Genomic DNA, 26,061 nt, shown 5'->3' on the forward strand with positions numbered 1-26,061 from the left:
TTCCTATCGCAGTATCTATAGCCTCAGCGTACTTCAACCGTATCTGCTCATTCCTTAGCACATCGGTATGCCACTTCCTTGGGCATTGATTTTTCATGGCTAGTCTCTTAAAACTCAGCGCACTCTTCATCTCTACTAAATTGTGATCTGAGTCTCCTAGGTGTGCCTTACAATCCAGTAACTGACTGCGGAATCTCTGCCTGACCATGATATAGTCTAATGGATATCTTCCCGTATCTCCCGGCCCCTTCCAAATAAACCCCTCCTCCTGTGATTCTTGAAGAGAGTATTCCCTATTACTAGACGAAATTTATTGCAGAATTCAGTTAGTCTTTCTCCTCTTTCATTCCCAATTCCAAGCCCGTATTCTACTGTAACCGTTTCTTCTACTCCTTCCCCTATAATCATGTTCCAGTTCATGTGACTATTGAACTTTCATCTCCCTTTACGTACTGCATTACCCTTTGAATATCCTCATACACTTTCCCTCTCTCTTCGTCTTCGGATTGTGAGGTCGGCATGTGTATCTGAACTATCGGTTGTCCGTATTTGTTTGTTGTTGACTCTGATGAGAACAACCCTATCACTGAACTGTTTACAGTAACTCACTCCCTGTCCTACTTTCCTATTCAGAACGAATCCTACTCCCGTTACATAATTCGAGAACTTCTTCCAGTGTAATTATTACCTCCTGGTTCCTGCACGTATTGTGCATTACCCTTTTTTCTCTATAGCTTACTACTATTTGTCTCATAATTTCGAATATCTTTCACCATTTTACATTGTCGAGCGCCCTCTCCACGTCGACAAATCCTATGATTGTGTCTTGATTTTTCGTCAGTCCTGCTTTCATTATCAAGTGCAAGATGAGGACTGCCTGTCTTGTGCCTTCACCTTTCTAAAAGCAAATAATCGTGATCCAGCAGACCGTCAATTTCCTTTTTCTTTCTTCTGTATATTATTCCTGTTAGCACGAGCTGTTAAGCTGATTGTGCGATATTTCTAGCTCTTATTAGCCATTGTAATCTTCGAAATTGTGAGGATGATGTTATTCCAAAAGTCTGATGGTATGTCACCAGTCTCATAGATTCTACACACTAACTTGAATAATCGTCCGAATCCCCGCGTAGTACCACGATCAAAACATCTCGTCAGATTCCTCAAAATGTTAGTTTTTTAGATTAATATTCCTGTTACCATTTGCAAATATTTGTCTGAGAAAAAAATAGTTTGAAATAGAAGGAAGTAATTAAGGAACCGTGAAGTTATCATGCTTTCTAACTGACAACTCAAATTCAAATGGCTCTGAGCACTATGGGACTTAACATCTATGGTCATCAGTCCCCTAGAACTTAGAACTACTTAAACCTAACTAACCTAAGGACATCACACAACACCCAGTCATTACGAGGCAGAGAAAATCCCTGACCCCGCCGGGAATCGAACCCGGGAACTCGGGCGCGGGAAGCGAGAACGCTACCGCACGACCACGAGCTGCGGACAACTGACAACTGAATGAAATTTGTTTGTAGCACTATGTTACATAGCACACAGTACATATATATGTAGACTTTGTAATATTGTGATGGGAATTTGTGAAGAACTTTTAATGTCGAATTTCTTTATTATTTTCATTGTTTTTGTTGTTGCTGTGGTCTTCGGTCCGCAAACTTGTTTCCTGCTGCTCTCAGTGGTTGTGTATACTGTCAAGTCTCTTCATGTCCGAATAACTACTGCAACCAACATTCGATTGAACTGCTTAGTCTACTATATAGGCTTCTCTCTACGTTTTTATCCCCCACACTTGATTTCATTACCAAACTGATGCCTCACAATGTGTCCGGCCAACCGACGCCGTTTTTTTTTTTTTTTTTTTTTTTTTTTTGCTAAACTTACACCAAAAATATCTGTCATCACGAATTCAGTTCAGTACCGCCTATTTAGTTATTCGATCTATCCATCTAACATTCTGAATTCTCTTCCAGAACCAAATTTCAAAACCTCGTTTTCTTTCGTTGTCTGAACTGGTTAACGTCCACGTTTTACTTCTGTACAAGCCTAAACTCCGTACAAATACCTTCAGAAATGATTTACTAGTACTTCATATTCGATGTTAACAAATTCCTTCTTTTTCAGAAATTCTTGTGTTGCTACTGCCGGTCTGCATTTTATAGCGTAGGACATCTGCAGCTCTTAATTTTTCATTGCCTAACGTAATTCCTTCAGTATCGCCCGATTTTATTAGACTACATTGTTTTACTTTTATTGATATTCATCTTATAATTTCTTTTAAGGCACCAGCGGTTACACTCAGCTGCTCTTCTGAGTCCTTCACCGTCTCTGACAGAACTACAATGTAATGTGCAAATCGCCAAGTTCGTATTTCTTCTCCCTGAACATTAATCCATTTTCCAAATTTCTCCTTGATTTCCTCTACTGCTTGCTCAATGTACACACTGAATAACGTTGGGGACAGACTACAAACCTGTCTCACTCCCTTCTTTACCGCTTGTTCCACTTCACATTCAACGATTCTTGTAACTGTTTTCTGATTTCTTTACAAGTTATCAATTACCTTTCTTTCCCTGTATTTTATCCCTGTTACCTTCAAAATTTCAAAGACAGTAGTCCAATCAACGTTGCCGTAATGTTTCTCTAAAGCTATAAATACGGTAAACGCAGGTTCGCCTTTCTTCTTCCAATCTTCTAAGATACGTAATAGGGCCAGTAATGCCTAACGTGTTCCCACATTTCTCCGGAGTCCAAACTATTGTTCCCCGACGTCAGCTTGTAACTTGTTAAATAATACGTAACGTTTCGTTTCAGTCTTCTTGATACAACCACGGGATGTCATGCACCATATTTTTCAAAGATACCGTCAGGTAATTCGCTCATGGCGTGCGTCATTTGTTTCAAGGGATGTAAAATAATTTCGAAGCGTAGCTGAGCCAGTTGAGGGCCGGGGAGGCTACATAATATGGTCCTTCCCACCGACATTGTCATTTCGGTGTTTTGTTTTTGAAAGCTCATAGCACATTGAGGAATCTATAATAGGGATTCCGGCACATCTCTAGCAGTGTGTCTGCTTCGGCCCGTTTCGACCACACAGGAAATGTTAAGACGTTTATTAAAAGAAGATGCTGGTACTTTTCTGAAGCAGTCTGAAGGAGTACTGTTCAATCAGTGAAGATATATGTAATGTATCGGTGACACAGTGTTAGCGGATATTTAGTGGCGGAGCGCGTCACAGCCATGTATCACCGACACTTCCCCGCTGTAAAACGCCCCTTTCTTCCCGATCCCTCGCTTCTGCTAAGATAAAATACCGCTTCCGACCACTGGCTCAACGATAAAGTAAAATTTACGCCGTGCTCAAGAATGGAAGGCCGTGAAATATGAATGAGGTGGAAAATCTTTAGAGCGTGCCTATTTTTATGGAGCTTTTTTTCAGTATCGCGATAAGTTAGAGGTAGGATCTTTTAATTAGCCCTTGCGCGTAAAATATACTGTCTCGGCAAGCACCACAATGATGAAAACAGCCATAATGTTTTATACCGCGAGTAAAACTGCGAACGGTTAATTTTTATACCGTAAACCACATATCGTCGAACTGTTTAAGTGGTTATTACGACATCAGTTTTCAGTGTGTTTTAATATCGGTGTAAAATAGTGTAGCACTTGAAGAAGAGAACGTGACATCACAAGTGTGTGAGAGATTTGCTAGCTTCCTTTTATTCATGGACTTCACGTTGTCATAAACCTACGTAAAACTAAATTATTCTGAAATTTATAAAGCACTGTCGTAACTGTAGTCGTCAGATGAAAAGCAAGCAAGCTCCCTTCTCCCAAAATATCTTTAGTCTGTGAATGTTGGAGTTGTCGGTATGAAAGTTCTCATTGCGGTGGAATAAAAAATAATTGATATTCCAATATTACTAGTAACCTCGTTTTGGGGTTCGTGCAATTTTTGGTCTACAACCGTCTACAGATTCGGAGTAGCGTGTCCACTGTAACTAAAGTGACGTAATTATGGAAATATTTTTTTTCATAATGTGGGGCCACAGTCATAATATATTTCTTTAAAGTCAGTACCGCCTTTAGATTGATTTTTTTTCATTTGCAGTGTTCCATTTACACGATCATGATTTCAGTTTCAAAGTGCCATTATCAAGTGTTCTAAGTGTTATACAGTGCCTAAGATAATACGACAGCGTGCCATCTTAGGCATTGTATAACACTTAGAACACTTGATAATGGCACTTTGAAGCCGAAATCATGATCGTGTAAATATAACACTGCAAATAAAAAAAATAAAAAAGTGTAATGGTGGTACTGGCTTTAAAGTAATTATGGAAAGTTTGCCAACACATATCACAATGTTTTGAGTGTTGAGGGATTTTTTTCTGTTCATATTAGCTCTCAGTCGAAGAATATGAATTTCGAGGAAGTTTAGTAGTATCAAATCAAACCGTGGGACATACAGTCCACAATCTTACATGTTTTGTCTAGACGACAGTCAGACATTTTCATTCTGAGGAACAGTTTTACCTCATTTATTATCTGAATATGTAAACTATATATAGGAGTTTACAACGATCTTACTTTCAGTCTAGATTCCACCGTATCAAGATGGCTTAGGTCTAAATTTATAATATATGAGTCGTCAGGCTCATTTCGGCAGATATTTGCAAATTAAGTTTTGCATTGTGTCGCTGGAGTCGTCACAGAGAGATATTTCTGATGACGTCTTTCAAGCGACGCATAGTATCGACGGAAAAAGTCGATTGTTTCCTGTTACAAATAAAATTATTTTTAAAAGTTGAATTTTACGTGGTCATTCGACTGAGTGATCCAAAATTAGTCTACTGCGATATTCGTTTTATCGATGTGTGTTAAAAGAGACAGTAAAACACGAAGAATCACCAGTACATCAGCTATTGCCATGCAGCAGCGCTACTCAGTCCCTGTTGAAGTACTAGTTATTCTTCGTGTTTTATGTATCGATAACACAACTATTGCATTGGGCTAAGTAGGGACCGCTCCATCGAATGCGCACGTAAAATCTCACTTTTAAAGATCATTTTCACAAGCTGAAAGTTAATTGCCGACTCAGCCGCATGGAATGATTCAATGGCGACAAGCGAAAATTTGTGCCAGATCGAGACTCGAACCCAGACTGCCTAGGCTGTCCGAGCACGACACCCATCCAAACCACTTCCCTTTCGTAGTGCCCCCCCAACCCCCCCCCCCCCTGTCCACCATCCCCATTGATTGCCGCATATTAGCTGGATTGATGGTAAATCTTCGAGATGGATGTACCCAAAATCTGGCTTCTTTAGGGAATCCAGCTAAAATGAAGCGAGAAATGAGAATGTTGGAGGGGCGCACTACAGAAGGTGTGTGCAACAAGTTGAGAATCTGGTCCAATGGGAGTCGTGCTAGGATAGACGAGGCGCTCAAGACGACCGCTCGCGTAACGTGGGAAACCCGGGTTCGAGTTCCGGTCAGGCATAAATTTCCACTTCTCGCCATTGAATTATTTCAATGCCCCCATGCGGCTGAGATCGATAATTCACTTTCACCTTGTGTATAGACGGTCGCAGTATCATAAATACGAGGCGTCTGTTTTTTTCAAAGAACACACCAAATCATTTTTCTTGTTACGGGAAACAAGCCGACGCATACCGCCGACACTGGGCATCGCCGAAACACATGATGAGCAGTAATTTTTCGAGCTGACTCCTGATACACACTGCAAAATCTAAATTGCAAAATAACTGCCGAAACGTAGGAGAAAATAAACCTGACTAGTCTTAGGAGGAGCACGCGGTATATATGTGACACGGGGAGGTCTAGATTAAAACCTGAAGATGATATACTGTTAAAAATTACCGTGCACTGATACACTTACTTTATGTCTTCAGTTGATATATAAAAGGAGCTGCTCAAAATTTCTTTGTTTCATGTAAGATCACGAGCGAGTTAATGAGAAGTAGGGGAGAGTGTGTACGCACTGATATCCCACAGTTGTGTAACAAACACGAAAGTGCTATCCAGTTCTAATTATGGTAGCTGACCAAAATGTTCATCACAGAAATTTTTCTTGCAAGGGTCTCGATAGGTGCTGGCGAAATTTCAGTTTCCTGGGCTCATCTCCAGTCAGGTTGCGCACACGCAGCCCTGGCTGGCACGAGCTGACAGGAGAAATAAAAGACATCGAAAAGTGAGAGAGAGGAACATCCTGAGGCAAACGTAGGGATAACTGAAACAAAACGGTAAATAAAGCAAGAGAAGCAATGGAGATCTGTATAATAAAAATGAACAACAGAATGCAGCAGATGAGAAAAAGGAGAGAAGGCTTTACGGACAACTCATTCGGATGAATGCAAGAGAATTTTCAAACTTGTCAAGCGAAATAAAAAAAGGCATCCCAGTTGTACATGCGCGAAAGACATGAGAAATTGTGTGAGAGAGGTGGAGAGAGAAGGTTTTAGAAACAAATTTTTTTTTTTGAGCGAACCAGAAGAGAAAACTGGAGCAACGTTGACAGGAGACCTGAAGCGACAACTCTAATTTAATGAAACAATATTTAAAATCCTGAAATTAAATCAGAACAGTTCTTCTTGCGATCCATTGAACGCCTAAACAGGGGAAAACAAAACACGATCGCTCATCACAGTTACCCACACGACACATTTGAGAAAATACAATGTGCAAAGGAGACAGTTCTCACGTAGTTTTTCAGTATGCACCACTAATATGTGTGAGAACAGACAAATACTTTCGGGCAAAGTAAGGATGATGTAACATCACACTGACTTGAGAGCTGGTGATTCGAGGGTACTCGAACGCAAGTATTAGTAACGATGCCACAGTATATTTGCTAGAAAGTACTGAATACAGCAATTTACAATCGTTAGTATGAAATAAGCTCGGAATTGTCTTGGTTTGGTTGAGAGTCTTTCGCAAGAAATCCGAATCAAAACGCAGTGCGGGGAAACTACTGCTCCGTGGCTCCATTCACAAGTCTCCCAGATTAATCTCGCCGCCAAATCCCGGTTCCTCTTCCGACGATTGTCAGATGACGTCGTCGCCACGACTGCAGGGAGTACAGATCTGTCGGTTTGTACCTCAGCTCCAATAAATTGCTACGAGTCTTTACGCTCCAGTGGGACAGGTCTGAATGCGTAGCTGCCTTCTTGCTCTCGTCTTAATATTCCGACAGAACTACTCGCCACCTCTTTCTTTAGGTTTTTCACGGTGCAGAATTTGAGTGGGTGTAACCGCGTGAACCTCCTGCTTTGCATCTTCTCACCAACACCTCTTTACTTCTTCCTTTAACTTCTTCTGCGATCTGATAACCCTTCGGTAACGTATCAATATATGAATGAATGATTTATAGGTCGTACACAGCTCCTGTCCATTGCTAAACATCTAAAGATAATTGCCAAGTACAGGACAATCTGAATATAAGTTCACGCAAATATGTAACTAGCGCCCGCATCTCGTGGTCGTGCGGTAGCGTTCTCGCTTCCCACGCCCGGGTTCCCGGGTTCGATTCCCGGCGGGGTCAGGGATTTTCTCTGCCTCGTGATGGCTGGGTGTTGTGTGCTGTCCTTAGGTTAGTTAGGTTTAAGTAGTTCTAAGTTCTAGGGGACTTATGACCACAGCAGTTGAGTCCCATAGTGCTCAGAGCCATTTGAACCATTTTGAAACAGGTTGTTTACTAATCACTTATGAATAGGATAGAAACACGGATTTGTGTTTTAGACGGTGTGTTTTAGGGTTGCCTCTTGCAACTTAAGACGACGTATTTGTCCACCCGGTGTACTAGTCCCGAAACTTTCACTCATAAATTCCATAAAGACCGCCTGATCGAAGTTCGGAGAATTTTTGGCACGTGATGTAGAGCACAACTTAATTTTCTCAGGTATTTGTGTCAAATCCGCTTGGCTTGGTAGCCATTCCATTTTACAGCGTTTCTGACAAAGACCACGTTTGTTTCAGACATTCGCGGTGAAGATGGGCCTCGACACCCGAACGCCGGTGACGCTGTGGAAGGACAAGGCGCTCGTCGAGGCCAACGTCGCCGTTCTGCACAGCTTCCAGGTTAGTTGCCCGCTCTTACGACACGTGGCATGAACTTATTACACGCAGAAAACGGTTGGTGCACACTGTGGTACCTACAGGTGACCAAATGACTAAGTGGCAATTTGTGTCACTCAACACGTGTACAGTATGCGGATTTTGGCGACAGTGGAAAAGAGCACAAAGGATATTTTTTATTTTTCATTTATTTATTTATTTATTTATTTATTTATTTTATTTTTTTTTTTTTTTTTTAGATGGGCAACCAAGCAGTCCTCAGCCTTGGAGAAAGTGCTATCTAAAGGGAGATGTAGCTAAGACAGGTCGCCCCAAACGTATCGAGAATGAATAAGTATACTGAGGTGCGGTTTTCGCCAAGTTTTGGTGGACGATATTGCGAATTTCCTTACGTTTTCAAGTGATTTTTATCGCATACATGGTGAAACACCTAAACCTGTACCGCAAATATTGCGGAAATGGAAAGTGCTATTGATGTGCGGTTTTCAAGAAGTGGAATGTTACTTGGGTGCTCGTACCGTTAGTCAATAAACACACTGTAGTGTATTTTCAGTGAAGGCATACGCTTTCCTAATTGGGACAGTGCCTATTGACATTAACAGAGTAAAAGTAGGGTAAATTTGAACGTCAGTGGTGTTCGTTGCAAGATTCTACTGCGAGTTATTTGCGATTACCGTATTTTGAAAAGTTCGACACCGACACTTCTTTGTGCACATTCAACCTGTGTCATTGCTACGAACTTGCGAACGTCACGAAATTTAACATATTGTCCGCTATAATTCGGCGAACACTACACCTCGATATATTCGTTCATCACGGATATGTTTTGGGCTGACCCGATTTAAGTGCCTCATCCTGTGTATTACTAAACTTTCATCGGGTCATCCAGTCTCAGTTGCACGTTGCCTATCTAACGGCTCCCAGGGGCGACAGAAATTTGGTTTTCAGTACTTCAAATAATTATTGATTGAATTTAAAAATTCAAAACGTTGTTGTATTCTGCTCATTAAGACGTATATCCTTAAACACTTTAATAAATTAAGCACTAAAGTTATAAAGTATGTCTTGAGGCATACTGAGTACTTCATCCAGTATTCGGGTATAAGACCACTTAACAACTTCGAACAAACCCTACACGTAATTTCAAATCTTTCCGAATCTTTTTCTCACTAACAACCCCCACAAAACAATGAAAGGAAGAAAGTTTATCGCTTACTGTACTTTCGCTGTTAACATTGAGATGCGTGAAACAGACGGTTTACACGAAGGACCTTGATCCTTTAAAGAGTTGTTGGATGGGGGCGGGTATTACAGGTTTATCTATATTTCATTTCTGTCAACGGATGCCCTTTCGATCAACACAGACGTCAGTTAACCTCAGGGAGAGAAATCATAGCACCAAGTGTCCGTGAATCGTGTAAACTTGGATCTTAGTGTATCGTTTTTTCTCAGAAAGAAATTGGAGCCAATGAAATACATTCCAAGACAAAAAAAAAGACACATCGCGAAGGAGTTACGCAAATTGGTCACAAATTGATACTGATATCTACATCTACATCTACATCCATACTCCACAAGCCAACTGACGGTGTGTGGCGGAGGGTACCTTGAGTACCTCTATCGGTTCTCCCTTCTATTCCAGTCTCGTATTGTTCGTGGAAAGAAGGATTGTCGGTATGCCTCTGTGTGCGCTCTAATCTCTCTGATTTTATCCTCATGGTCTCTTCGCGAGATATACGTAGGAGGGAGCAATATACTGCTTGACTCCTCGGTGAAGGTATGTTCTCGAAGTTTCAACAAAAGCCCGTACCGAACTACTGAGCGTCTCTCCTGCAGAGTCTTCCACTGGAGTTTAAATATCTATCATCTCTGTAACGCTTTCGCGATTACTAAATGATCCTGTAACGAAGCGCGCTGCTCTCCGTTGGATCTTCTCTATCTCTTCTATCAACCCCATCTGGTACGGATCCCACACTACTGAGCAGTATTCAAGCAGTGGGCGAACAAGCGTACTGTAACCTACTTCCTTTGTTTTCGGATTGCATTTCCTTAGGATGCTTCCAATGAATCTCAGTCTGGCATCTCCTTTACCGACGATCAACTTTATATGATCATTCCATTTTAAATCACTCCTAATGCGTACTCCCAGATAATTTATGGAATTAACTGCTTCCAGTTGCTGACCTGCTATATTGTAGCTAAATGACAAGGGATCTTTCTTTCTATGTATTCGCAGCACATTACAATTGTCTGCATTGAGATTCAGTTACCATTCCCTGCACCATGCGTCAATTCGCTGCAGATCCTCCTGCATTTCAGTACAATTTTCCAGTGTTACAACCTCTCGATATACCACAGCATCGTCCACAAAAAGCGTTAGTGAACTTCCGATGTCATCCACAAGGTCATTTATGTATATTGTGAATAGCAACTGTCCTACGACACTCCCCTGCGACACACCTGAAATCACTCTTACTTCGGAAGACTTCTCTCCATTGAGAATGACATGCTGCGTTCTGTTATCTAGTAACTCTTCAATCCAATCACACAATTGGTCTGATAGTCCATATGCTCTTACTTTGGTCATTAAACGACTGTGGGGAACTGTATCGAACGCCTTGAGGAAGACAAGAATCACGGCATCTACCTGGGAACTCGTGTATATGGCCCTCTGAGTCTCGTGGACGAATGACGCGAGCTGGGTTTCACATGATCGTCTTTTACGAAACCCATGCTGATTCCTACAGAGTAGATTTCTAGTCTCCAGAAAAGTCATTATACTCGAACATAATACGTGTTCCAAAATTCTACAACTGATAGACGTTAGAGATATAGGTCTATAGTTCTGCACATATGTTCGATGTCCTTTCTAGAAAACGGGGATGACCTGTATCGACGGAGAATGCGAAAAATTGTAAACATTGGCGGCCGACGGATGAATGTGTGACTCTGCACCGCAGTTTCACCATGCAGCTGGCAATGACAGAAAACAGGGGACATGTCGATAAGAGGGCGTAAGGTCTATGCGAATTTCATTCCGTGTACTTAGTTGGACAGTAACTGTGCGTCGCAGACAGGCCCTCGGGCGCTGATGACAGCGCAGTTGGGCGCCCCACAAACCAAAACATCAACGCAGACAGGCCGGTGAACAATATACGCAGATACCAGCATTTGAGAGGGGAAGTATGGATGGGCCAAAAGAAGCCAGTTGGAGTAGTCGTCGAATCGCTCTACATTTGAATAGGAGCGATGCCACAATTCGACGATGTTGGCAGGAACGAGTAAACCATAGCCGAACACAGCGTCAAGAAGGTAGCGGTCGCCCTAGAGAGACAACAGAACGTGAGGGAGGCACAGTCATCAGATAGACCCTTAGAGTCCCGGATTCATGACTATCTTCAACCCGAAGTGCTGCTGGTGCTTCAGTGACTACAAGCACCATTAATAGACGACTCACAGAAAGGGACTGAGGTCACGGCGCCCCTTGCGCCGATTACCATTGGCCTCTGTACACCAACAAGGCCGTTTGCAGCGGTGTGCACATTCTGCCGGGTAATTCATTGACGGAAGTAAAATTTTCTTCACCTTCACACCAGAGAATATGCGTCTGGGATACCAGCGGTGGGATACCAACCTTCCTCTCGCCTGCCACACGGCTCGATGTCCAGAGGATCTGTGGTTCCATTTCATTTCATAGGAGGACCACTTTGGTTGTCATCAGCAGCACCAATGGCACCCTTACAGCACAGCGGTACATCAACGAAATTCTACGCACCGTTTTGTTGCCCTTCATAGCAAGCCATCTAGAGCTTACATTTCAACAAGGTAATGCCCGACTGCACACGGTGAGAGTATTTACTGCTTGTCTTCGTGCTTTCCAAACCTATCTTGGCCAGGAAGACCTCCAGATCTCTCCCCTATTGAGGACGTTTGGACCATTATGGGCAGGGCCCTCCAACCACCTCGGGATTTTGACGATTTGACCCCCGCCAGTTGGACAGAATTTGTCAGAATATACCTGAGACGGACATCCAATAACTATGTCAATCAGTGCTAAGCCGAATAATTATTTGCTTAAGGGCCAGAGGTGAACCGATGCGTTATTGACTCGCTCAGTTTGTGTAGCTCTTTAACTTGAATATATCATCCAATTTTTGGTGAAATTGTAGTAATTTGTTTCTCTGTGCATTTTCATCACGTCTACCGATTTCCGTCCCATTCGAATAAGTCGTTCGTGGTGGGACTTTTTTTTTTGTCCTATAGTGTGTATGCTGCGATGAGCGTGAACAATGACCTAAAATCCTTATTTAGGGGGAAAGATGTACCAGAGAAATGGTCGTTAATTCGCCTGTCAGGCTCAGATCCCAGTCTCGCAAGGCAGCATACGCTATAGGGTCAGGTTTGTATGTTGAAATCAAGATACTAGCCGTCATTAACATATGTATAACAGGTGCAAAAACTTTGCTCATACATGTCAGTTTCTCACAACTTGCTTGTCATCGTTTTCCATGGAACGTGTTCCTGTTGACCTAGATCATGAGATTTGGCAAGAAGCTAGTTTTCACAGTAGAAGTAAGTTAAAAATCCGAAAAGTGGTAATTTATAACTATATCACACGAAAAAATTTTATTACCATTTGTTATCCAACTGCCCGACCCCTTTTTTCAGGAACGAGGAGACATGTATGATACCGGTATCGATATCGATAACAGGCAAAAATCGTCGAAATCCTCGATTCCCAAATGGATGATCTATCTATATACGCAATTATTTTTGTGCACAATCTCCGTGTGTATGACCTGCTCAAATTTATCTGAAATTTTGCTTTTGTAAGTTTGATAATCGGCATTTTGCAAACCATGTATTGACTCGTTCCATGACCTAGTATCTGTGACTCGTATGGCCTCTTGGATATATAAACGATGACTATGAAAAAATGGATGTACGAAATGGTAATATGAAACCTGTCGCTCGTTATCAGCCAAAAAAAAAGTAATCCAACTTCAAGAGACGGAGAGACACGTGTACACAGAGCAGCCGTTACATCCTGTCCTGTGCAACCTCAACTGAGATTGTCGCTTACACCCAACGTCTTCGATTACTTGTTGGATGTATTCCAATGTCTGTCTTCCTCTAATTCTTTGCCTTCCTCTAGTAGAATGGAAGTTTCTCCTCGATGTCTCAACACATGTCCTACTATCCTGACACTTCTTCAGTCAGTGTTTTCTAAATTTACTTCTCTCGCCGACTCGGCAGAGAACCACCTCATATTTCATCGTATCTATCCATCTAATTTTCTTTGTGCTTCTATAGCATCACATCCTAAACGCTTAACATTTCTTGTTCTCCAGTATTCTCAAACGTCAAAGGCCGTGATTCACTTTCATACAATTCTTCGCTCCAGGCGTACATTATCAGAAATTCCTTTCATAAATTAAGGCCCATGTTTGATATGCGAACTATGCTTTTAAGTAGTAATTGCCTCTTTGCCTGCACTAATATGCTTCTACTGTCCTATTTGAAGTGTAAGTGCAAATGTGGAAGTTTTTCGCAGATGCAGAAGTTGAACACTTCGTGACCAAATGAAATAACAATAAATTTTTTTACCTTCTTATTGACCACCTTGGAGCACGTAACAGCTTCAACTCCGCTTCTTTCTTTCTTGTTTCCATTTTTCCAATACTCCCTCATTTTCGCCACATATTGTCTTTTTCTTTATCCTATCCATGTTGTTCCCAATTTCTTATTTTCTCGTCCTTGAAAGTTTTATAAATATAGTATTTTATTCTTGAAAAGTTTTCTTTCTGTGATTTTCGATTCTTTTATGTTGTTTCGTTATCGACTTTTTCTTTTTTTCTGTAATCTAAGCTATTGTTTTCTTGTTCCAGAAGTACACGTACATTTGTTTAGTTACCATGTCGTCAATAAAGATTTAATCTTCGCTTTGCCTTTACTTCTGATGTTTCCTCCAGATTTTCATAGATTGCCTTGTTACTTCTCGTTTATCAACTGCCTTAATTTTTATTGCATCCACTAAAAGTTTTTCATGTACATTCAATCATGGCCGGTTTATAATTCATCATTAAGCATTCAAATCAATATCAACATTCTGGTCTTACCTCTGATGTACAGGTTTTCGTTTTTCTAGATATCCATTTCTTGGTGTACGTATTTGTTGTCAGACCAAATTCTCTCTCTATTTTATTAACAGTTATATCTACTGAAGATTTTTCTAGCCCATTCTGTTGACTCCAAGACGTTCTGCTGATTCTCTAAGATATTTAAATTTACTAAGACCCTCTGTTTTTACCCATTTGTTCAAATGGCTCTGAGCACTATGCGAGTTAACTTCTGAGGTCATCCGTCGCCTAGAACTTAGAACTAATTAAACCTAACTAGCCTAAGGACATCACACACATCCATGCCCGAGGCAGGATTCGAACCTGCGACCGTAGCGGTCGCTCGGTTCCAGACTGTAGCGCCTAGAACCGCACGGCCACTCCGGCCGGCTTATCCATTTGTGCTTCTATATGTATTTTGGCACAGTTTTCATTTTTGTCATAAACTTTTGTTTTTTCCCCTGACAAAACTATTCGCTATTTTTTCCGTACAATTTATTTGACTTACTGCTTGACTTTCCTTCCCACCATTATTGCTCCAGTTTTGTGATTTTTTAGCCCCAAAATCCGGATCCTTGGAATTTCGCTGTTTTAATACTATGTTGTTCACTGAAGCAGATGTAACAGCCAAGAAAGTGAATGTTGTCTTTGAGAATGGAGATGGAGCTCCAGAACGCGTTGGACAAAGCGGAATAATAAAATAGTATAGCTGCAGGTGGCTCATTACAAATAAAAATAATTTTAACCTAAGGAATTAATGCTCGGAATATAATTTTTTATACGCTACTATGTCTGGAATGAACAATGCACATGAGGTACGTGTTTACAGACTTCTTACGTTTCGTAAGAAATAACTCCTTTTCGCACCGGCTTTCGAGGTGCCACCTTAAAAAAAAAATACATCGTCGTTTGTGATATGTTCACGGTGGAATTAACCACTCTTTGCATTTCACAACTCACGATGGAAAATTGAGCCACTCGTTACAAGAATTTGCAGACATGCTGGTCCAGCGGGAAGTAGTTGATAGAAAGTCAAACGAATATAGAGAGAAACGTTTCGCCAACAGGCGACAACCTAACTGGAGAAACGTGTTGCTATGGACAGGAACTTAAGAGAGACTTGACCGTTCAAGTTACAGAGAGGCGGTGAATGTTCTCCACAAAAAAATTTCGCAAGTAGAATTTGAAGAGATTCCGTTGTATCGTGTGAAGAAGATTCGTCGACAATCACCCGTAATCTGTCACGTCAAATGCACACACCGAAGAATACAGTCCGGAGAGCATTGTGGCAGTGCAAGTTACACAGCGTGTGCGAGGAAAGATGCCAAATGATCTGACATTGAGTTACGTTGCAGTGCGTGCATTGAGACTTCGAGCAGTTGCTATGAACCTACATTGTTGTTATACTGCGTAAGCTCTTTGTGTAAATGAAAACTAAATGGAAAATAATGAAGTCTGCCTACTGTCTCTTAAGTATCGCATTTTGTTCGCTAGCGTACATTTTGAAGGACAGTTTCATCTTCATTGCTTCAGCTGGCTATTTCCATTCATTTTACTGTCTCCATTTGGACAAAATTAGTACGAAAAACTGCATATTCATTTCTGAATTTTTCTTATTTCAAAGTACTCTCTTCATTTTCCTTCAATTTATTTACAAGTTATTAATCTAAAAGTTTGTGATACTCTGTACAAGCTAGTAGGAAGACTATGTCTGCATTTTGTGGAAGAACAGGCTTCAAATACACGTTCATCTATTTAGAGTTACGTTTTAGGCGGTGTTCCTAAATATTGTAACTTCATTGCCAATCGCGATGACTGCTGTGATTTCTGTACCTTGACAACAGCCTCGGACGTGCCGCTGATATGTGTGTGCGAACAGGAAAGCTACTCCCAACAAACAGTATCAGGCACGCCCACAAGTAAATATCACAACTATTGAAATAACTGAAAATGTCGATCTGTAGAAAACTGATTTATTCATCATCTTTATTTACTTCACGTATTTAAATTAATACTTGGGAGCTTTTACCGCAAAACTTTCTTCACTCATTCAGTTACATGTTCCTTCCATTTTCTCCGATTTTCCTTTATTTTTTTGGTTTAGGTTATATAGTCCTAAATTTTTCCTTATAGCCTGATTTCTTTTACAATCTCCCTTCGTACATTCTTCAACTCTCTTACAAATCTCATTTCTTGAGCCTGTATTCTACGTTATTAGTGTCTTGTTGTCACTCATGTCTCACTTCCATAGGTCAAGTTTGGTACTGCTGTTGTATAGCACACTGGACTCGCATTCGGGAGGAAGACGGTTCAAACCCGCGTCCGGCCATCCTGATTTAGGTCTTCCGTGATTTCCCAAAACTGCTTCAGGCAAATGCCGAGATGGTTCCTTATGCTCCGTCTCTAACGACCTCGTTGTCGACGGGACGTTAAACACTAATATCCTTCTCCTCCTACTTCTGTTGTGTTATAATACTTCGTCTGGGATTCTTTCCTGGTTTATTCTGCATTGTTCCACATATGCAAGTGAATTTATTTAATTTCTGGTCCATATCATTGTTATAAGTGGTGTCGCATCCTAGATATTTAAAATGTATAACTTTCTGCAATATTCTATTATTCAAGGCTATTTTAGTTTTTATTAGTTGTCTGCCCTGTACAAATATTCCTGGCATGTGCCAATTCCCCACTTAGAGACTAAGACGAAATTAGTGAATATGATTATCTTCTTCCCGGCGTGGCGATGTCTTGCGCTTTCCCTGATTTGCTAATATCACGTCGAACTCGCCGTTAAAGTGCGTTGGGATTTCTTCAACGACCAGGTCGATGCTCCTCAGTAGGTGAGCTCCGACGGAACTACCGTCAAGTCGCGGAGCGCTACCCCGTTTTGCGTAGTAATATGAAACTGCGTTCTATTTGTTCCACATGACACTGCTACCGTGCAACATAGTTTGTTATATGCTTACGACCACTGCCGTAAGCCGTTCGAAATGCTAACGTTATCGTTCCGCCTGGCGATTAGGCTACCACGTGCAACCTGCATTGCTAGAGGGTAGTCTAACCTGCAGCGTTGTTTCTCCCATGCGACTCGCTGTTGCTAAATCGCTTATGGCAAACACATGGACGGTTCCCACGAAAACCGCAAGGTCAGTTGACGTTATTAGGGGCAGAGCGCTAGTTAGGACTAGAGAAAGACAGGAATCGAAACCGACTCGATTGATTTCTTTATAAAATGTCAGATACAACAGTGTTACAGAAGAGAAGAAGATTAAATTGGCGGTACAATTATGGCTCCTATTCCGACTTCAGTTATGACAATAAAGACCACTTCCGAAGACAGTGAGCTCTAGCTCTTTCCATACCAGAGTGAAAGACGATAGCTTCATTTATCACCTTGCCAGAAGAGCCATCGAATTGATGTCATTGTACCTAAGTCATGATAAGTACACCGCCCCAAGCCGGAGAAGCAGTGACCAGCCGCCACGAACTCAGAGCGAATGAAGCGTGAAATTATTTTAAGTTTCTCAGAAAATTAGGCTGATCGACGTCAGTTGTGATGAAAATATCAGTTCCTTACTACTCCGTAATTACAAGAGAGGAATCGTAACTTTGAATCCATAATAAACGTTCACGAACTACAAATCGTCACTGGAGCAAATTGTAGACACTTTCAGACTCTGTCTTTTCGTTCAACAGCTACCTTTTCTCACGTCGCAAATCCTACTCATTACGTACATATGAAGGTAGTATTTGTCCCCGAAAGAACAGATACATTGATGACTGTGCAGCTTCTCTAGAATGAAATGATAATTAAATCGGCGGCAGGAGATCCCAGGTTCGAGTCCCGGTCGGGGCACACATTTTCAACATCTCCCCAATGATGTATATCAACGGCTGTTTGCAGCTAGGGTGCCAATTTAATTATCATTTCTACTCATTGAGATTTTCATAAAATATCATGTAATCAACATAAAATAGTTTCTCAGATAAGATCACTGTCAACGCACCTGGTGCACAAGTGTTGGAATTTAATAATGTAAAAGTAACAGTAACTTAGCGTTAAACATTAAAATAATCATACTTTTTCATAATAACATTAAAATATTTTCTCATTGTTTACCGGTTTTTGAAGATTCCATATTCCTTGGTCTAAATTGTCCATTAAAGAATTGTATATCTTAATTTTATGATGATATTCCTAAAACTTACAACTTTTGTACAATAACTTTACAAAAAATCGCCTTATGCCATTCTGCCCTTTGGGTGGAGCAGAACGGAAAATATGCAACCATTTCTTTGAAAAAACGTAAAAAATTCATCCCATACAGTATTAAGTAATTTTCAAGTAAAGCACCTTGGCTATATTACAAGGTTTTTTTTATACTTTTAGGAAGTGTTTTCGTGTACTTCCTTATTGTGCAAAAATTGTTAAACATTAAGTACCCCATTCCCTCCGAGTCCCCCTGTAAGAAACTTACCTTCAAGCAGGAAGCCCGTAACTAGTACTTACTCAGAACTAGGAAGTGTTTGTCACAGGCACTGTGGCCTTCACGCAAACTGTCGAGGTCGTCAGGCTGCTACCACTGAATGAGATCTTGATCACACCTGGTTCATGTTCTATCGCCGGCCGAAGTGGCCGTGCGGTTAAAGGCGCTGCAGTCTGGAACCGCAAGACCGCTACGGTCGCAGGTTCGAATCCTGCCTCGGGCATGGATGTTTGTGATGTCCTTAGGTTAGTTCGGTTTAACTAGTTCTAAGTTCTAGGGGACTAATGACCTCGGCAGTTGAGTCCCATAGTGCTCAGAGCCATTTGAGCCATGTTCTATCGGCTTTCAACACAACTGTATTGCACTGACAATAAGACCACAAACGGTGAGTTTAGAATGTGTACTGTTGTAAATTAGTGACTTACGTGCATTACCATCTGCAGGTGAGGGGCGTGACGATCGTGGATCACCACACGGCCTCCGAGAGCTTCATGAAGCACTACGAGAACGAGATGCGGCTACGCAACGGCTGCCCCGCCGACTGGATTTGGATCGTGCCGCCAATCTCTGGCTCGGTGTGCCCCGTCTTCCACCAGGAGATGGCGCTCTACATGCTCAAGCCCTCCTACGAGTACCAGGCAAGTGGTTGCCTTTGAAACTTCTGATAAGCAAACCTTCTTCTCGACAACGTCCCTGGGCGGAAAGCTTTCTTTTCTGTGTTGCTCTGACCTTCTGAGCTTCGTAGCATTCCATTGCACCACCTTCCATCCCCATTCTATCTTCATGTGTCACAAGTATCATAAGTATGATCGAGTCGTGATGCCTTACAGGACATCACACAAACTAGTAAGAATATAGATATGCAATTCATCCATATGACTTATAAGGAGCTAAAATTTTTCTTTCAGTCACAACTACGTCAGACGTTCTTTCTATCGTTTAATTACACGAAAATATGCAGTAAAAACTATGGCATAACAATGTTAATGGCGTCAAGGATCCAAACCTAGGGGAGTGGAGGTCGGTTCAAGAAGAAGAAACTGAGGGCCGTGGCTACTGGGAAGCGATGTTGCTGGGATAGGAGCTTAGGGATTTGTTACATCCGCAGTCAGCGAACAAGAACGATTCTCAAGACGTAACAGAAACAAAGTTCATTTCCTGTAAATCTCTTTCCAGTGGTGACCTGCGGGCTGAAAGTCTAATTAAGAAACAATAATTCCACTGAAGGCCAAATTACATCAAGAACAAATAATTTCTGGCTAAATATTCTGTTAACACAATATCCTTTTGCAGAAGGCCAATTCAAATAATAAGAACAGTTAATACTTCGACTAATTACTTATGGTGTAAGGACAGTATTGAAAAGTACTTAAACCAACTGACATTATGTTGACAGTTGTCAAAGTAATCCCAGATAATGATAAGTAGGTCATTTAGTGAAACTTCTTGGCAGATTAAAACTGTGTGCCGGACCGAGACTCGAACTCGGGACCTTTGCCTTTCGCGGGCAAGTGCTCTACCATCTGAGCTACCCAAGCACGATTCACGCCCCGTCCTCACAGCTTTACTTCTGCCAGTACCTCGTCTCCTAGCTTCCAAACTTTGCAGAAGCTCCTTTTGCAGAAGGCCAATTCAAATAATAAGAACAGTTAATACTTCGACTAATTACTTATGGTGTAAGGACAGTATTGAAAAGTACTTAAACCAACTGACATTATGTTGACAGTTGTCAAAGTAATCCCAGATAATGATAAGTAGGTCATTTAGTGAAACTTCTTGGCAGATTAAAACTGTGTGCCGGACCGAGACTCGAACTCGGGACCTTTGCCTTTCGCGGGCAAGTGCTCTACCATCTGAGCTACCCAAGCACGATTCACGCCCCGTCCTCACAGCTTTACTTCTGCCAGTACCTCGTCTCCTAGCTTCCAAACTTTGCAGAAGCTCTCCTGCAAACCTTGCAGAACTAGCACTCCTGAAAGAATGGATATTGCGGAGACATGGCTTAGCCACATCCTGGGGAATGTTTCCAGAATTTGCAGAAGCTCTCCTGCAAACCTTGCAGAACTAACCATCCTGAAAGAAAGGATATTGCGGAGATATGGCTTAGTCACAGTGGCGGGGGGTTTCCGGAATGAGATTTTCACTCTGCAGCGGAGTGTGCGCTGATATGAAACTTCATTCGCAGGAGAGCTTCTGTAAAATTTGGAAGGTAGGAGACGAGGTACTGGCAAAAGTAATGCTGTGAGGACGGGGTGTGAGTCGTGCTTGGGTAGCTCAGATAGTAGAGCACTTTCCCCCGAAAGGTAAAGGTCCCGAGTTCGACTCTCGGTCCGGCACACAGTTTTAATCTGCCAGGAAGTTTCATATCAGCGCACACTCCGTTGCAGAGTGAAGATCTCATTCAGGTCAGTTAGTGTTTCTCGAGTTGAACACCAATTAGTGACAGTCATTCTGCAGTTGAACACCAACTAGTGGTAGTCTATCTCCACAACGGGTGAGAGGAATTACAGTTCTGTGTAGCCGCAGTTATCAATCGGTATTAATTGTAGGTCCAAACTGTTGATAAGACGTTGTAGGCCACACGTCTGCTAGTAATGCTCCGGAGTCTTGTGGCTCCCCGGGGGGACGAGACCGTGGCGTAGCTAACGGTGGACTGCGACTCATCTTCCAGGATGCACTGTAGTAAGATCCCGATTATGGAAGAGCTGTTGCTCTCGGCGCTTGGCCCAGACGCTTACTCGGTGATGACTGCCTGGACTGTGACCGGTCTTTAAACGGGCTGCCCAAAGGCTGAATCCTCTGTGTACTACTTTCAGTCACATGCTGTGAGTAAAAAGATAGTTCGTGTACGTCCTGACCTCTAACGGCGCACTTGACGCTTCCTGGCAGCTGCCGATTTGACCTACAGACTGGGCCCTAGTCGGTGCGGTACGGTGTGCGCGGGCTCGTGGTCGAAATGCATCAAGGCTCATCAATAACACCCGTTATTTCCTTCGTACTTCGGGATAAGCACTGACCTTGTTAAACGATGTGGGCTGCTGCAATACTTAAAACTACGTATGAAAAGGTGTGGTCAGTCAATATATCAAAGTACGTTGATGAAATGTTGGTCTTCTATGAGGATAAAAATAGTCCGAGGATCATGTTACACAACAGTCAACTCCATACCTCAATCTTAGAGGTATCTGTTCTTTAAAATCATGTGTGTATTGTACACTGAAGAGCCCAAGAAACTGGTACATCTGCCTAATATCGTGTAGGGCAACCGCGAGCACGCAGAAGTTCAGCAACACGACGTGGCATGGATTCGAGTAATGCCTGAAGTAGTGCTGGGGGGAATTGACACCATGAATCCTAAAGGGCTGTCCGTAAATCCGTACACGAGGGGGTGGGATCTCTTCTAATCACTAAGTTGCAAGGCATCCCCGATATGCTCAATAATGTTCATGTTTGGGGAGATTGGTGGCCTGCGGAAGTGCTTAAACTCAAAATAGTTTCCTGGAGCCATTCTGTAGCAATTCTGGACGCGTGGGCTGTCGCATTGTCCTGCTGAAATTGCTCGTCGGAATGCACAATGGACATGAATGCATGCAGGTAATCAAAAAGGATGCTTACGTACGTGTCAGCAGTCAGAGTCGTATCTAGACGTATCAGGGATCCCATATCACTCCACCTGCACACGCCCCACACCATTACAGAGCCTCCCCAGCTTGAACAGTCCCCTACTGACATGTATGTTCCATCGATTCATGAGGTTGTCTCCATATCCGTCCAACCAGGCAACAAGTTTCCTGTCATCAGCAGTCCAATGTCGGTGTTAACGACCCCAGGCGAGGCGTAAATCTTTGTATCCTGCAGTCATCAAGGATACACGAGTGGGCCTTCAGCTCCTAAACCCCTTATCGATGATGTTTCGTTGAATGGTTCGCACGCCGCCACTTGCTGAGGGCACATCATTGAAATCTGGGGCAATTTGAGGAAGGGTTGTACTTCTGTCACTGTTGAACGATTCACTTCAGTAGTTCTTGTTCCCGTTCTTGCTGGATCTTCTTTCGGCCGCAGCGACGTCGCAGATTTGATGTTTTACCGAATTCCTGATATTCTCGGTACACTTGTGAAATGGCCGCACGGCAAAATCCACACCTCATAGCTACCCCGTAGATGCTGTGTCCAATCGCTCATGCGCCGACTGTAACATGAGGTTTAAACTCACTTAAATATTGACAAGCTGCCACTGTAGCAGCAGTACCCGATCTAACAACTGCGCCAGACACTTCTCTTATATAAGCGTTGCCGACCGCAGCGCCGTATTCTGCCTGTTTACATATCTCTTTATTTGAATACGCATGTCTATACCAGTTCCTTTCGCGCTTCAGTGTATTTCGGATGTTATTAACTATTCCCGAAATACGAAATGATACTGCCTTCTAGACAAAAATGCTTTTCATAAAATCTTCATTTTTATCAGTTCTGTTTAACATGTGACTTGTAAAGCTATTCCGCTGTATCTCGATCGGTGATTACAGCCTCTGCACAATATATGCTTTGTACATTTACTGCCTCACTTATCTTTCATGGAAATCGCACACTGTTATTTTGTATATCTGAACGTTTTGTGAAGCCTGTCCAACTGATTTCTTTAATCTGCTCAGCTTCTTTTGACAGGCAACCTCTGCCTGTTTATTAGGAACTTGGCGGTCCTGCTTCGTGCGTTACACAATAATTCATGTCTAGAAACTGACTGTGCTATGCATCTATCCTTTAGACATTTGATTCTAGTTTCTCACACACACACGACGAATTTCCCTTTACACCTTATTCATGGACGTGATTTCGGCTGACCACAATACTAATTGTGATTTCTGCTTGAATGACTCCGTCTTTATACCGTAACATACATACAGGTAGTCATCAGAATTTGAACAGAAATGTCAAAATCTTGAAGTTTTTCTCATGTCCGTGGGGGACTCCTGCGTCCGATACCTCTGTCACAATGACGACTCACAGACAAGAATTTCAGGAGCATATTCATAAGCGGAAACAAGAGAACTGAAGCGTTTGATATGTGCTGTTATAGTAGGGTGCTGAAAAGTGGCTGAGAAGATAAGAAATGAAGTACTCCGTAGAACTGGCGAGGATAGGAATCTGTGGATAACTCTGACCAGAAAAAAGAACAAGATCATAGGTCTCGTATTTAAGACATCAGGGAATACCACCCATCGTGCGGTAGCGTTCTCGCTTCCCACGCCCGGGATCCCGGGTTCGATTCCCGGCGGGTCAGGGATTTTCTCTGCCTCGTGATGGCTGGGTGTTGTGTGCTGTCCTTAGGTTAGTTAGGTTTAAGTAGTTCTAAGTTCTAGGGGACTGATGACCATAGATGTTAAGTCCCATAGTGCTCAGAGCCATTTGAACCAATACCACCCATGGTACTAGACAAAGCCATTGGATCAAACAGCTGTAGAGGGAAGAGAGAGATTGGAATATATCAAACAAGTAATTGGGGTCTTTGGCAGGAAGTGCTGCTCTAAGATGAAGAGATTTGCAAAGGAGAAGGACCTTGACGCATCGTATCTAACCGTTGTGAAGACAGACGAAAAAAAAAAAAAAATCCTACGCCATCTACGAGAAAGGATCCCCTCGAGTACATTCTCAAGGTCTGACCTGCAGGTTTGTACTTTTGTAGCGGCCCTTAGTGTCTTACACGCTCCTGTGAGATATCTTTGTTAGGTGTTAATCCGTGTCTTCGATAGTTTTGCACATGAGACACAACGAAATTTGGGCGTTACGGTCTGGTCACACCGTAAACATCTCACTGATGTCGCATTCTGTATAATGAGCCATGCGACACCGTGTTTTCTCGATCTTATTTTTTTATTTTTATTTTTATCACTGTAATATCGACTCGGAGTGGATTGCAGATTTCCTTAGAAATCAAAGTTGACTTACCTTATTTTGAAGACCTTTAACTCGCTACTCAGAGACGATGCGGTAGGGCTTAATCAGTTACATCTAGATATGTCTACCGTTTCATCTGCATACACACCACCCATACACTGCTCTAACGTGTGGTAAGTGTGCTTGTGTAAACATTTTTTGTTTTGGAAAGGTGATCCGTGCTATTATGGCGGATAAGTAGAATGTTTCTACATTATTCACATATTATTTTTTACAACCAAATGCCTCCTAATTTAGATGTTCAATAAAACAAATGTTTCCGCCTTCTTGAAAATTAATCTTAATCGGTAACCACCTCTAAGAAGACTCAAGCAAGGTCTTTGTGTTGAATTTCCCTTTCTCATTTTACTACCTCCTTCTTGACTCCTGACCACGTATTCTTTAAATGCATTTCATACATTGTCGCAACATTGTCTACATACGTTACGCACCAACAGAGGCGCAGGATCGATGGTACCATCATAAATTATCATTGTTACAGGAGCCAGCATGGAAGTCGCATGTGTGGAAGAAAGGACGGGATTCTGGAAAGTGTCGCAAACCAAGACGCAAGTTCCACTTCAAGCAGATCGCCAGGTGAGCTGGATATTTTACAGATGACAGTTGCATATTGCATAATTTGGACTAGGCAGATCTGTAATTCACAGTTACCAATCTGTATTCTGCACGCACGTGCCGTTATATCTTGGATATACGTTCCTGCTAAACATACATAGTGCATGAAACCCATAAAGTAGCGATAGCATCGACTAAACCCCTATCCTGGCTTTTTGTCTCTTAATCAGTTCAAGCACAGGATAAAAAATGTAAGGATTTTTTGAATTACAAATGCATCATTCATATGACAGGCAAATGTTCTGACATAAGCCATCCCTGAAAGAATTCTCGCACATTTGCGCAGTGCAGAATAGACAGAATTTGGTCTCGTTTCATGACACAAAACGAAACTTGTGCCGCGATTAACGGAGCTTTTACGCCTTTCCTAACTTGAAGGAGAGAGTGTAAATGTTAGCATTCTATTTTGTTTTTGACCTTAAAGTACTTCCTTTTTTGAGATAATTTTTTTTTTATCCTTCATTAACAACTGTAACAACTTTACTGAATGATGAGACGCAAAAGGATGATTAATACGAATTTATTCCAGAGTCACAAAAAGGCTCATATAATAGCAGTAGAAGAAAATGGTATGCAAATATGGGCCCCCTCCAAAATAGTCACAAAACATATTTTAAAATTATTTTCTAGAGAGCCAGCGTATATACTGGCGAGCCACTGCAGCAACACGCCAGTGAGCACCTGAAGATGACTAGCAGCTGTCTCGTTGAAGTATTGTGCAGCTTCCACGATATTATCCGACGCGATGCCCTTGAACCAATGAAGCTACTTACCGTAGT

The 26,061-nt window shown here is 42.0% G+C and overlaps 1 protein-coding gene across 1 annotated transcript in view; it reads left to right on the forward strand.

Moving 5' to 3' along the window:
• LOC126170151 (nitric oxide synthase, salivary gland) overlaps nt 1-26,061 on the forward strand; it is a 718,067-nt gene that overhangs the window by 531,952 nt on the left and 160,054 nt on the right. The window contains exons 8-10 of the mRNA XM_049920700.1: nt 8,008-8,109; nt 19,156-19,350; nt 25,149-25,243. Of these exons, the coding sequence (XP_049776657.1) occupies nt 8,008-8,109; nt 19,156-19,350; nt 25,149-25,243 (392 nt within the window). The remainder of the gene's footprint in view (nt 1-8,007; nt 8,110-19,155; nt 19,351-25,148; nt 25,244-26,061) is intronic.

Source organism: Schistocerca cancellata, chromosome 1 (assembly GCF_023864275.1).
Source record: "Schistocerca cancellata isolate TAMUIC-IGC-003103 chromosome 1, iqSchCanc2.1, whole genome shotgun sequence".
NCBI lineage: Eukaryota > Metazoa > Arthropoda > Insecta > Orthoptera > Acrididae > Schistocerca > Schistocerca cancellata.